Genomic DNA, 13719 nt, shown 5'->3' with positions numbered 1-13719 from the left:
TGGCACCAGGGAAGCAACCTGAGGTGCAGAGTACTCCAGCCCGGGTCCCCACACTCACCCAGCAAACCTAGGTGGCAATTTTCGCACCCTGCAATGCCTTCATCATGGACCCAAGTGGGAGGCCTTCCGGGAGATGCGCAAGAAAGGTGTGACCCTGGCTAGTTCTGGAGATCCCTAAGGGTCCAAACCTTAACCACAGCACCTATCTGCAGAGACAAGCCCTGCGGTTTGACCCCGCGCGTCTTCCAGCAGTCACTGCCCTCCGGGACTTTTAAATCAACTGTTTAGAGAGGCACAGGTGTCCGGCCCTCAGTGTGACTCCCACCCCACGGCCTCAGTCCCTCCTTGGAGAAGCAGGCTCTGCGGAGCACGGGCTCCCCGGTTCCTGCGCGCAGATGGATCTAGGTTGGGGAGCATATGGCCTACAACGCGCCGCAGTCCCCAGGAGGACTGGCACGGTTAGGAAAGCGTGTGGAATTCAGTCACCGGCCTCGGCGGGCGCAGCAGGCCTGGGCCTCTCCCTGCGCACGGCGAACGGCCGCAGCCTGCCAGCAACCCTGGCTCTGCTCCAGCCCCGGCCTGGGTGACATCACCAAACTCCTGCGATCAGAGCGGGGCGGGGAACAGGACCCGAAATCCCCTAAAAACAGAGTGAGTAATCGTGGGCCCGCCCTCCAGGCGGAGCCGGGACCCCGAGCGAGCTGTGCCGCGCAGCCCCGGGAGCGGCCTTGCAGCCGGGCGGGCCTCGGGACAAACAGCCTCGGCGCCCTCCCGTCGCGCCCTCGGTGTCCCCGCCTGAGCGCCGCACATCTTCCGTGCCCTGCGAGAGCCGCACACCTGCTCCGGTCCCCCACGCGCGTCGGTGGCGGCGGCGCAGCGCGCAGGCGCGGCCGGATTCCGGGCAGTGACGCGACGGCGGGCGCGCGCCGCGCATTTCCGCCTCTGGCGAATGGCTTCGCTTTAGCGCGCCGCGGGCTCAGCTGCGACCCCGGCCCCGCCCCCGGGACCCCGGCCATGGACGGTGAGGCGGCCCTCCGGCCCCGCGGGGTGGCTGCCCTCGAGCCCCGGGGCCTGCGGCGGGAGCCACCCCTCCCCCGCGCCGTCTTCCTCCCCTTTCTGCGCCGCGGGGTGCTGCGCAGGGAGCCGCAGGCCGGATGGTGGCACGGGGCGGGGCGGGCTGCGAGGGGTCTGACTCAGTTGCCCCTCTCTGTGGAGGGCTCCTTGACTCAGTGTCCTTCCTGGGTGGGAGTGCGGGTGACCCTTGACTCATTTTCCTCGGCGCCCCCCACCCGTGTCGGTGCGATTGGTTCTGGCTTCCTTTCCTTGTAAGGGAGAGAGTATCCGACTCAGTTTCCCCTGTAGAAGAGAGGGGGTGAGTGATATCCTTCCTCAGTGTTCCTTGAAAATAGGCATTGACTCAGTTTCCCCTGGTAGAGAAATGCCTCTATGCCCCTTTTCTCTAGTGGAGAGATGCTGCTGCCTTCTTTGCCTTGCCTCTTTCAGGGCAGGTTGTGGGATCTTGGCTCGATTTCCTTGGGAGGGAGCTTGGCTGTCATGCCGTCCCTGGTGAGGATGGGCAACAGAGTTTACTGACAATGTGTCTTAACTTTTCAGATCTGTTTCCCCTCATCTTCCCCTCGGGTAAGTGGACCATCGTTCCTCAGTGGGTAGGGACTGCCCTGGAGTAGGGGTCACGGGGGCAGCACCCAATGGCTGGTTGTGTCACCCACAGAGCCAACCCAGGCTTCTGGGCCCTATGTGGAGATCATCGAGCAGCCCAAGCAGCGGGGCATGCGCTTCCGCTACAAGTGCGAGGGTCGCTCAGCAGGCAGTATCCCTGGTGAGAGGAGCACAGATACCACCAAGACGCACCCCACCATCAAGGTAGGCACCAGCCCCCAGGGCCCTGAGCTGAAGACTGGTGTGGGGGAAGGCACCGTGAAGCCCCAGCAGACTTGCCTCCTTGCCACCGTGCCCCGTGTCTAGGAGCCAGTTTTGGCATTGCTGGCCCCTAGAGTACTCTGTACTTTGGACAGATCAATGGCTACACAGGACCAGGAACAGTTCGCATCTCCCTGGTCACCAAGGACCCACCTCATCGGCCTCATCCACATGAACTTGTGGGGAAGGACTGCCGGGATGGCTTCTACGAGGCCGAGCTCTGCCCAGACCGCTGCATCCACAGGTGAGTCCTGTACAGGTCAGGGCTGGGGTGAAGTCAGGATAGGAGGCAGGGTGGGAGCAGGCTTGGGGTCAGGCAGCTGTTACAATGTTACCCCTTTCTAGACACAGGCAGAATTCTGAGTCCTTGCTCTGTCCCCAGCTCTGCCAGCAGGACCTCCTTTCTCTTAAATCCTTTAACAGACAGGAACTCCATGGGATAAGGACGAACTTATCACCTTGGAGCCACAGACCTTTGTGGCTGGACCGGCCAGTCCCTGAGTGTCTCTCCTTATAAGAAAGATACCCATAATGGACTCTCCTGGAGCTTAAATACCAGCTGGCAAAGCCAGGCGATAAATTATTGTACATATAGACAGGGTGCCACTAGAGAATAATAATTTCTCTGAGGAAAAGAAAACAGTAATAAATTGGAAGGATGAGGAGGAGGCTGGCCTCGTTACTTGGGGTCAGAGTCTCATAGCCCAAGCTGGCCTTGAACTCATTAGATTTAACCTGCCTCTTCCTCTCAACTCCAAGGATAACAGGCATGTACCACCATGTCATGACTTTGGGTTCGAAGGTTACAAAAGGCCTCTCTGCTAAAATGGTGAGAAAACCAGACAAGTCCAAAAAAACATTCCATGCACAAGAAGAAATAAGTTTAGTGTGCTTAGGAATGGAGAAAGATGCCCCCTGTGACTGAGGTAGGACAGTGGCTTGGCTCCCAGGGCCAGGTCCCACAGAAACCCACTTGGTACAAGTGGGTTTCACTGCAGCACAGTGGTAAGCCGGTAGAGGGTGTGAGGCCTAGATCTGTGACCTGGGAGTGGGAAGGGAGAATGGGGCTTTGCCGCAGGCAGAAAACTGATGCCTGAGACACCATAGCTTCCAGAACCTGGGGATCCAGTGTGTGAAGAAGCGGGACCTGGAGCAAGCCATCAGCCAGCGCATCCAGACCAACAATAACCCCTTTCAAGGTAGGAGCAAAGCAACTCCATCACCTTCCCTGCGCCTCCCTTGTCTCCCTCCATGGCCAGGCAGACAGGATAAGTGGAATCTTGCTGACAGTTTGGTACATATACATTTCACCATCAAGAGTCAGGCCTAGAGAGGGCTCGTCTTCACCGGTACAGCAGAGTCTCCGTGACGTCCCCCACCTCTGTTTTTCTGACAGTTCCCGTAGAGGAGCAGCGTGGGGACTATGACCTGAACGCCGTGCGCCTCTGCTTCCAGGTGACAGTGCGGGACCCAGCAGGCAGGCCCCTCCGCCTGACTCCTGTCCTCTCTCATCCTATTTTTGATAACCGTGAGTGGCCAGCTCCAGTAAAGGGAAGGGAGGGCCTGGGAAGAGAAAGCAGGCTAGGGTGGGTGTGGCCTGTGAGAAGAGCTCGACTTCCTTTAGTCCTCCAGTTGTGCTGGCAGGGGATAGGGCAGAGAAGACCCAGAGCTCCCTCAGTTGGAGCCCGATGGGAAGTGGCTGTTTTCCGTATCTGGTGTTGAGATGCTGGTGTGCCAGGACTGTGCGCAGGAGTTTAGGAAGCAAACTCCCAGGAACTGAGATAATGCAACAATAACAGTTCACAGGAAGCTCTCAGATTACCTGGGCTGACATTGATGGAATGCAGTCTTAACAAGCATTAGAGTAATTGAAAATAAAAGGCTTTAGAGCCCCCAAGGACCGGAAACCAGTATAAACTGGAGTGAGGAGGGAAGGACTCCTTGCCAAGGTAGAGATGAAGCAAAAGCTGATGGTGTGCCTGATCAGATTGTCTCCTTTGACTGTGAGGTCTGGGAAGGAAAGCACAGCTCTGCTCACTCTGTTCCTCTGTCTGGAACTGCGCTCCACACAGCAGGAGGCAGTTTCTGAATTGGTTGGGGTGAAGAGCGGCTAGGAACAGTCTGCAGAAGTGTGGTCAGCAAACTGGGAGATGACAGAGGATTGCTGGGCATGGCTGTGACATCTCCTATGGGGTACCCTGGAGACCTCTGATGGTTCAGGGTTTTCTTCTCGTCACGCCCTCAGGCGCCCCCAACACTGCTGAGCTCAAGATCTGCAGAGTAAACCGAAACTCTGGGAGCTGCCTTGGTGGCGATGAGATCTTCCTGCTATGTGACAAGGTGCAGAAAGGTACACACTGGGCTCTGTGCACCAAGAGGGGAGGGGTGAGACTGAGGAGGGGTGATGATGCCAAGGACCTCAGTGGCTTCAGGGGAAGCAGGGTGATGTCTCAGGGAAAGAGCATCAGGAGTTGGGGACCGAGGTCTGCTGGGGTTCAGACATACTAACCCATGCTGCTGCTGTCTCCTGCAGAAGACATTGAGGTGTATTTCACCGGACCAGGCTGGGAGGCACGAGGCTCCTTTTCTCAAGCTGATGTGCACCGGCAAGTGGCCATTGTGTTCCGGACTCCTCCATACGCTGACCCCAGCCTGCAGGCTCCTGTGCGCGTCTCCATGCAGCTTCGGCGGCCTTCTGATCGGGAGCTCAGTGAGCCCATGGAGTTCCAGTACTTGCCAGACACAGGTGTGAAGCTAGGGAGGGTAGTACTAAGGATTCTGCACTCCAGCTGGGAGAAAGACCAGGGCTGGATGTCTGGGACAGCACTTAGGATTTTTTTTTTTTTTCGGAGGGGAGGGGTGGAGCTTCAGATAAGGTCTCTCTGTGTAGCTCTGGCTATCCTGAACTCACTCTGTAGACCAGGCTGGCTTTGAACTCACGGAGATCTGCCTACGTCTGCCTCCCGAGCGCGCCACTACTGCCCGGCTAGCACTTAGGAGTTATATATACTGTACTCATTGCACATGATATTTCTGTCAAAGATAGACCACATGTATCATGGTGATCACAGAAGACCACATTGTCTAGCCAGGCAGTAGTGGCTCACACCTTTAATCCCAACTCTTGGCAGGCAGAGATAAATGAATCTCTGTGAGTTCGAGGTCAGCCTGGTTTGTAAAGCTAGTTCCAAGACAGCCAAGGCTACACAGAGAAACCCTGTCTTGGGGGTAGGGGTGGGAGGACTACCCTGTCTAATGACATAGATGTCTTAGTTTGTGTGCGTATACTTTAAAATACTCGTATAATGAGCTGGGTGCACCAGCAAGCATGTGTAACTGGTATGCGATGGTGTGGAGACAGACGGACCTCTAGAGCTACTTGTCTGGCCAGCCTTGCTGAATCAAGGTGCTCCAGAGGCAGCAGGATGTCCTGTCTCAAAAACTAAAGTGGACTGGACATGGCAGCTCACACCTTCAATCCTAGCACTTGGTGGGCAAAGACAGGCAGATCTCTGTGAGTTTGAGGCCACCTGGTCTACATAACAAGTTCCAGGCCAGCCAGGGCTATATAGTGAGATCTTGTCTCAAATAAATAAATAAGGTGGGTGGGGCTGAAGAGGTGGCTCAGTGGTTAAGAGCACGTGCTGTTCTTCCCGAGAACCCAGGCTTCATCCCCAGTAGCCATGGTGACTCATAGCCATCCCTGTGTGGTTCCAGGGGACCTGACACTCGCCTTTGCACGTGGTGCACACACGTACAAGCAGTCAGACAGGCCTTGCACATAAGTAAGTCTTAATAAAATATGGTGGAGGGCTGGAGAGATGGCTCAGCAGTTAAGAGCATTGCCTGTTCTTCCAAAGGTCCTGAGTTCAGTTCCCAGCAACCACATGGTGGCTCACAACCATCTGTAATGAGATCTGGTGCCCTCTTCTAGCCTCCAGGCATACACACAGACAGAGTATTGTATACATAATAAACAAACAAACAAATAAATAAATAAATAAAATATGGTGGAGGGTGGTAGAGGAAGACAGCCAGTATTGAGCCTTGGCCTTGACATGCTTATGTACACATCTGCACACACATGCATACACATACATGAACATGTACATGTACCCCACACACACATACACACACAAATGGTAATAATAAAATAGATGTTCATACAATGACAAATTTGCCAAACAACATGTCTTAAGATGTGTTCCCATTCTTAAGCAATATATAATTATAGTCAGAATCCATTTCATATTCTACAGTGACACCCAACTTATTCAGCTCTGTCTACTTTGTCTGCCCTTGCTTTGAGCATTTCCTTAAATGGCTTGGCTTTAATCTCTCATCACCTTCTGAGGGGAAAGGTTTAACCAAACTCACTAGCAGTAGAGGCAGTAGGTGCGCCTGAACCAAGGTCACTTGGCTTTGTGGATTTTGTCACTACCATATAACCCAGCTTCATTTTGCTTAAGGCTTAGTGCACAATCAGGGCTCATGCCATGTACTATACATTAAAAAAAAAAATCTGAGACAGGAGCTGGAGAGATGGGTCATTGGTTAAGAGCACTGGCTACTCTTCCAGTGGACCCAGGTTTATAATTTTGGCACATGTATGGAAGCCCACAACCATGTAATCCAGTCCCAGGGCTTCCAAGGGCAACAGGTGTGCTGACAAGACACCATACATATAAAGTAAATAACTAAATTTGGGGGGGGGACTTTTTTTGGGACAGGATCTCTTTGTGTTGCTCTAGCTGTCCTTGATCTCAGTAGAACAGGTTGGCCTCAAACTCACAGAGATCCACCTGCCTCTGCCTCCCGAGAGTGCTTGCGCTGCCACCACTACCACTGCCAGGCCCCACCTATCTCTTAAACCAGGAGGCAGGAGGAACAAGGAGTTCAAGGTCATCTGTAACAACTTGGTGAGTTTGAGGCCAGCCAAAGTTACCAGAGCTCTCGTCTCAGAAAAGAAAAAAGAGAGCTGACAAGATGCTCTGAGTAAAAACACCTGCCACCAAGCCTGATGACCTGATTCTGATCCTCGTGATTAGAGGAGATAATTGACTCTTGCAAGTTGTCCTCTGACTTCACTCTTGCTGTGAGCACGTGCGTGCACTAAATGTAATAAATTAGTTGTTTGTTTGTTTCAAGACAGGGTTTTTCTGCGTAGCTCCGACTGTCCTGGAACTCACTCTGTAGACCAGGCTGGCCTCAAACTCCCAGAGATCCATCCTCCTGCCTCCTAAGTGCTGGGATTAAAGACATTCACTGCCACCACCCAGCTAAATTTTTTAAACTTTTTTTTTAAAGATTTATTTATGTATTTTATGTATGTGAACACTCTATTTGACAGAAGAGGGCATTAGATCCCTTTATAGATGGTTGTGAGCCATCATGTGGTTGCTGGGAATTGAACTCAGGACCTCTGGAAGAGCAGCCTGTGCTCCTAACCACTGAGCCATCTTCCCAGTCTCCATAAATTAGTTTTAAAAATCAGAGACTGATGAGCAGTGGTGATGCATGCCTTTAATCCCAGCACTCGGGAGGCAGAGGTAGGCAGATCTCTTTATTTTGAGGTTAGCCTGGTCTTCAGAGCAAATTCCACGGCATCCAGGGATACACAAAGAAACCTTGTCTTGGGTGGGGGGAAAAAAAAAACTGAGACTGGAAGGCCATTTTGGAAGACAGTGCACTGGTTCAGGAAAGGTGATGGAGTGTGTGTCTTGCAGAGGGGATAGCAGAGGGAGAAGAGCACATCCCCTGTCCCTGTCTACCCAGGTCACCCTGCAACCCCCTGGCCTCTTTGCCTATGGCACACATCATGCAGCCTCACCTCAGGGTGTGTGTTGCTCTGGCCTCTGCTTGGAGTGCTTAGCTGCTGAGCACTCATGATTCTCACCACCTGTCTCCTGTGACCACCTCTTGTCACATCTCCCAGTGTCACTGCCCCGGCAGGTCCTTACCCTGTTCATATGTGCAGGCATCCTTGGCATGTCCAGCTTTTTTTTTAAATATTCATTTATTCATTATGTATACAATATTCCATCTGTGTGTATGCCTGCAAGCCAGAAGAGGGCACCAGACCTCATTACAGATGGTTGTGAGCCACCATGTGGTTACTGGGAATTGAGCTCAGGACCTTTGGAAGAGCAGGCAATGCTCTTAACCTTTGAGCCATCTCTCCAGCCCCATGTCCAGCTTCTTGTTTTGCTTTGAAGCAGGATCTTACTGTGCAGTCCTGTCTTCTTGGGACTTGCTGTGTAGACAAGGCTAGCCAGCCTCTGAATATCTGTGCCCCCACGCCTGGCAGCATTTCCTTTTGCAGTATTTCTTTGTGTGTGTATGCGCATGTGTGCAGGTGGAGCTCAGAGAACAACTTGCTGGAGTTGGTTTTCAGTTTTCTCTTTCCACCATGGCTGTTCCGGAGACGGAACTCACCTCTATCTGTTGAGCCATCTTACTACTAGCCAAAGGTTGGACATGGACACGGGGATCCTGGCACTTTTTAAGGTTATGTATTTGAGGATTAAATTGCTTGTGTTTACCCATTCCCAGTGGCCAGGAGGAAAGGCAGAAGAGTGGGTGCTTGGCAAGTCGTGTTGTTAGTACCGGGGGAGTGAACGAAGCCGTGGTGTTCAGGGTAATTCCAGTTTCCAGTCTGGGTGCCAGGACAGACAGTGGGGAGACAGGGATACGAAGTGGTGATGTTCCCTTTGAAGGAATGAAGCTGAGGTGCTCTAGCTAGTCTGAGAGCGTCAAACCTGAGCCGAATGTGGCGTCTGAGGCTTGCCTGCGGTGCTCGGTGCAGTGTTGCCCTCTGAACCTTGGCGCATGCTCAGGGGACGGGTAAGCTACAGGCACTTGTTCCTCTGAGCAGGGCTCCTTTCCTTAGCATCACCCAGGGGGTCAAGATTCAGCCAACAAGGCTGGTTGTGGTGACGCAGGCCTCTAATCCAGCACTTTGGAGGTAAAGGCAGGTGAATCTCGGTGAGCTTACAGTCAGCCTGGTCTACAGAGTGAGTTCCAGGACAGCCAGGGCTACATGATGAGTCTGTCTCAACAAACCAAAGGAAGGGGGACGAGTCATTCAAACCCTTCTCAGAAAGTCACGCATTCCTTCTTAATTGTTGGGAGAATAGGTCTTAGGAAAATATGACCCCACTGCCTTCCTGAAGGGTTGGCCTCTGGGAGGAGTAGAGTCCAGCTAAGGAGAGTAAACCGTACCATCCATATTGCTTTCCCAGATGATCGCCACCGGATTGAAGAGAAACGCAAAAGGACCTATGAGACCTTCAAGAGCATCATGAAGAAGAGTCCCTTCAACGGTAAGCTGGGGAGAACCCGAGCGGGAGGAGTGAACAGCTAGGCCAAGCTCTAGACATCAGTGAGGACACCCGGAGTCTTAAAGCTGACCTAGCTTTTGTTCTGTAGGACCTACTGAGCCCCGGCCTCCACCACGGCGTATTGCTGTGCCTTCTCGAAGCTCAGCTGTCCCCAAGCCAGGTAAGGAATCCCTTTGTCCTACTTAAATGAGGGTCACATTTGTTCAAACTGAAGTTGCAATATTGTCTGGAAGGGGACCGAGCAGACATTGGTCTCATATGCAGAGTTCTGAAGCCTACCCTCTCTAGGGCCCATACTTCTCAGGGGTGTGGCATGGAACTCTGTCAGGATCATCCAGGGAGCTGTGCAGGTGTGGGCTCTGCACAGACTGATAAACTGGAGGCTTTGAAAGTGTGGCCCAGTAACCAGCAATTTCCTGAGGGTGTTAATGCCATAGAAGTCTGCAGCCATAATCCAGCTAAACTCTGAGCTAGTCCCAGACCTCGTGCTGGCAGCCTGCGGTGCCAGCTACTCAGGAGAGAGTAGCAGAAGGGTCAGGGTCCAGGTTCAAGGCCAGCTCGGAGAACCCTGTTTCCAGTTAAAAGGTAAGAGCAGGTGTAGACCAGGTAAGACCAGGTAGAGCGCTGGCCTGGCATGCACAAGGCCCTGGTGCCCAGTGCCAAGGGGCTAAACAAACCCTGACTTGGATACCTCAAGACGCAGACGTTGGAAATGGATGGTCCATGCCCTTGTCTCTTGATTGGGTTTAGAAAGAAGGAATTACCTCAAAAGTAGTAAGTCATGGGGCGGGAGAGATGGCTCAGTGCTTAAGAGCACTGGCTGCCCTTGCGGAGGACTTGGGTTCTGTTCTCAGCACCCATGTGGTAGCTCACAGCTGGCTGCCACTCCAGATCTAGGGCATTCACTGCCCCTCTGGTCTGTGAGGGCGCCATGTTCCCGGAGTGCACATACGTAAAAGCAGACAAAACGCTCACACGCACAGTAAAAGTAAGTAATAGGTTGTGAGTTCTAGTGTGTACCTCAGAAAAGTGGCATGTGCTCACCACTAAGCTCACGTTCCACGGGTTTATCCCCTCAGTTGGTTTTGCAACTGTAATGTGAGGAGAACTTTAAAAGGTCAGGGCTGAGAGCTTGCAAATTCCAGTAGCCAGAGAACTTCTCATTGTGGCCCTTGGAAGTGGACCCTACAGGCCAGGTCAGCTTTTGATTCCCTAGAAAGGAACTGAGTCTAAGTATTCTAGAGAGAGGCTGAGTGGAGGAGGATGGGTATGTATGTCTTCAGTGCTTTTTCTGACCTTTCCTCTTTCTTTCTCCTCCAGCCCCCCAGCCGTACCCCTTTCCAACATCCCTCAGCACCATCAATTTTGATGAGTTTTCCCCCATGGTGTTACCATCTGGGCAGATCTCCAGCCAGGCCTTGGCACCATCCTCTGCCCCAGTCCTGACCCAGACCTTGGTCCCCTCCTCTGCCATGGTACCAGCTCTGGCTCAGCCCCCAGCCCCTGTCTCAGTTCTAGGCCCAGGTCCTCCCCAAGCCCTGGCCCCACCCATTCCAAAGAGCACCCAGGCCGGGGAAGGCACACTGTCCGAAGCCCTGCTACACCTGCAGTTCGATGCTGATGAGGACTTGGGGGCCTTGCTTGGCAACAGCACAGACCCGGGTGTTTTCTCAGACCTGGCATCTGTCGACAACTCAGAATTCCAGCAGCTCCTGAGCCAGGGCGTGTCCATGTCTCACCCCACAGCTGAGCCCATGCTGATGGAGTACCCCGAAGCTATAACTCGGCTAGTGACAGGGTCCCAGAGGCCCCCTGACCCCGCTCCCACACCCCTGGGGACCTCAGGGCTTCCCAATGGCCTCTCGGGGGATGAAGACTTCTCCTCTATTGCGGACGTGGACTTCTCAGCTCTTCTGAGTCAGATCAGCTCCTAAGGGGCTGGTGTTGGCCCTGCTCAGAGCACCAGGTTTCAGGGTATTGAAGCCTTCCCAAAGCACTTACAGATTCTGGGGAGCGTGCTCCAACCGCCCCCAACTTCTTTGGGTAATATCTTTTAGGGGTGGTAACTTTATTCTTTTATTGGCAGTATCTCACTCTCTCTATGGAGGTGCTTAAGCAGAAGCATTAACTTCTCTGGATGGAGCTGGGGGACTGACTCTTCTCCGTGCTTCTTGGTAGGGAGCCCTGGAACCCCCTTCCATCCTCCAGCTCTAGCACTCTCCCAGAGCGGGGCATGCTGGAGCTGTGGCCTTATTATCAAGTGTCTTCCTCAACATGGATTCCTGTACACGTTGATCCAAAGCAAAGCTCCTAATAGCAGCCCCTGTGGGGTGCTGCCTGACACCAGCACATGAGGAGCCGTTTCTCTCCTGGGCGCTCCTACCCCACCAGCTTTCCATGCCGAGCTGTGGCTGAGGGGAACAGGTGGGATAGCACTGGCCACCTTCAGGATCCTGAGGGAGTTTGGTCTGAGACATCCCTGCTCCCCCTTTTCTCAAGTGCCTTAATAGCAGGGCAAACTGTGGAGTCAGGAGGGCGGCTAGAAGCTCAGCCACAAGACAGTCTTCACAGAGAAAGCTATTGGACTCTTGCTCTTTCTAGCTCTGAACTAATAAATGTGTTACCATGCTGGCAAGAGAGTCGCTGTCTTTCAGCAAACACTGAGCACACTCTGCTGATCATTTCAGGGTGGGTGATGGTGAAATGATAGAGTGGCTTTGGACTGTTATTTTGAGGCCTGGAGCCTGAGGATGCCCCCTGAAAACCTTGGATTCCATCTGGTAGATGTAAGGGCAACTAGGGCAGGGCTCCCACTGCAAAAAGTCCCAGTAGGAGCCAGGAGCTGTGGGTGGAGTCACGTGATGGAAATCCCACCCTACGTGTTCCAGGTCAGCAGAGATACACACCTGGCAAGGGAGGTGTCCTGAGACTATCCTGGGAATGATGAAGAACCCGCACATGGCCAGCCTGGTCTAAAGAGCTAGTTCCAGGACAGGCTCCAAAGCTACAAAGAAACCCTGTCTCGAAAAACCAAAAGAAAAAAAAGAAAAGAACCCGGCACAGCAGTTGGGAGGTTGAGGAAGAACTCTGGTTGAAACAAAACAGCCACTTTGCATCCTGGTGAACCGTTCAAGGTCATCATGAGGACTTTCTGAGTTTGACACCAGCCTGAGTTACGCGCACCACAGTCTCAAAACTGCTTGTTCACTCCGCCCCTAACCTTCCCGGCTCCCCACCCCCGCAGAAAGCGGGCCTTGTTTGTGGCGCTCGCCTTTGATCACATCTCCCAGAGGCAAAGGCAGGGAGGTATGTGAGTTCAAAACCAGCAATGGCTACACAGGAAGAGCTCGTTTCAAAAAAACAAAATAACAAAAACCCAAAGCCTGTACTAGTACTTTTGATACCATGTTCCAGAAGGATCTCTAAAACCTTAATCCACAGCCTTAGAAACCTAAACAAAGGCCAGGCGAATGCTCATCTGCTAAAGCGGGATATACTTCCGGTTTCGTTTTGCGCACGCGTAGCAGCTAATGGTACGGGCTTGAGGGCCAGTCTTTTGGACGCGCACGCGCTGTGAAAGCACTCAGCGCCGGGTGGTGTGGCAACGTGCTCGTGGGGAAACCCCGTCTGAGAGGTTTTAAGTGTGTGATGAGCGAGCTGCAAAAGTTAGACCCCTGGGAACAACAGGCTGTTGTGAAGAGTCCATATATGGTCCCTGCGGGAGACAATGCGCGGGAGCAGCAAATGTTGGGGAGCTGGGCTGTGGTCTCCTAACATAATGTGCACACCCTTAGGGGGCGGGCCTGAAGCAAGGGTGTGTCACCCAGGGACCCAGCTAAGCAAAACTCCAGCTGAGCCAGAGCCGACCTGGCGTTTGTCTTGGGATCAGAATCCTGTGAACTTGCCCTGGAGAAGCCTAGAGGTGGGACAGGCATTAGCCACCGCGCTAGGGGCAGCACCCCGCGAGTGAGAAGACTTGAAACCCACGGGCGTCCTGCTGCGGACATTAGGCTGAGTTTGGGCAGTGCCTTGTTCTTGGCTTTCCCAGTGTCCTGAAATAGCCTCGGGTGACCCCCGGAAGCCCTCTTTTAGTCCTTCCCACACTCCCTGAATGACCTCACCATACTAATGGCTCATCCGCCCCAAATCTTTGTCTCTAGCCCAGACTTCTGTCCCCTTGGCGCTAGCCACTGGACAGTTCTACCCTAACGTCTCTCAAACTTGCCCTGCTTCAAGTGGCCACAGTCACTTCCGCGTGTCCACTTCCTTCTTCCTCTGTCTCAAGTGTCACCCTTCCACCCAATAGGGGCTCCAGCCAGAAACCACTTTTTCTCCCTTACCAACGTGCATCCAGTCTTTCACAAGGTCCAGGGAAATCTGTCCATTCTTCCCCATTGTCACTCCTATGTCCTCCCTCCAGGATAGCTGCTCCAGCTTC

General features: G+C 53.3%; 1 protein-coding gene across 2 annotated transcripts; it reads left to right on the top strand.

Moving 5' to 3' along the window:
* The first annotated feature begins 705 nt into the window (after positions 1–705).
* Rela (RELA proto-oncogene, NF-kB subunit) lies at positions 706–11916 on the top strand. Of its 2 annotated transcripts, none has more exons than XM_085693538.2 (11): positions 706–1021; positions 1615–1641; positions 1733–1884; positions 2037–2185; positions 3049–3140; positions 3338–3469; positions 4187–4291; positions 4475–4687; positions 9183–9263; positions 9370–9441; positions 10602–11916. In XM_085693538.2, the coding sequence occupies exons 1-11, from the start codon at positions 1015–1017 to the stop codon at positions 11213–11215; spliced, it is 1644 nt and encodes a 547-aa protein (XP_085549664.1). In that variant the 5' UTR covers positions 706–1014; the 3' UTR covers positions 11216–11916. The 2 variants fall into 2 exon arrangements, with proteins under 2 accessions (XP_085549664.1, XP_048314002.1); XM_048458045.3 differs by lacking the exon at positions 706–1021 and adding an exon at positions 1256–1372.
* Positions 11917–13719: the final 1803 nt, after the last annotated feature.

This window comes from Myodes glareolus, chromosome 7, assembly GCF_982192425.1.
Source record: "Myodes glareolus chromosome 7, mMyoGla1.1, whole genome shotgun sequence".
In the NCBI taxonomy this organism is placed as follows: Eukaryota; Metazoa; Chordata; class Mammalia; order Rodentia; family Cricetidae; genus Myodes; species Myodes glareolus.
The sequence above is the reverse complement of the archived record's forward strand: the minus strand, read 5'-3'. Positions and strand labels throughout refer to the sequence as shown.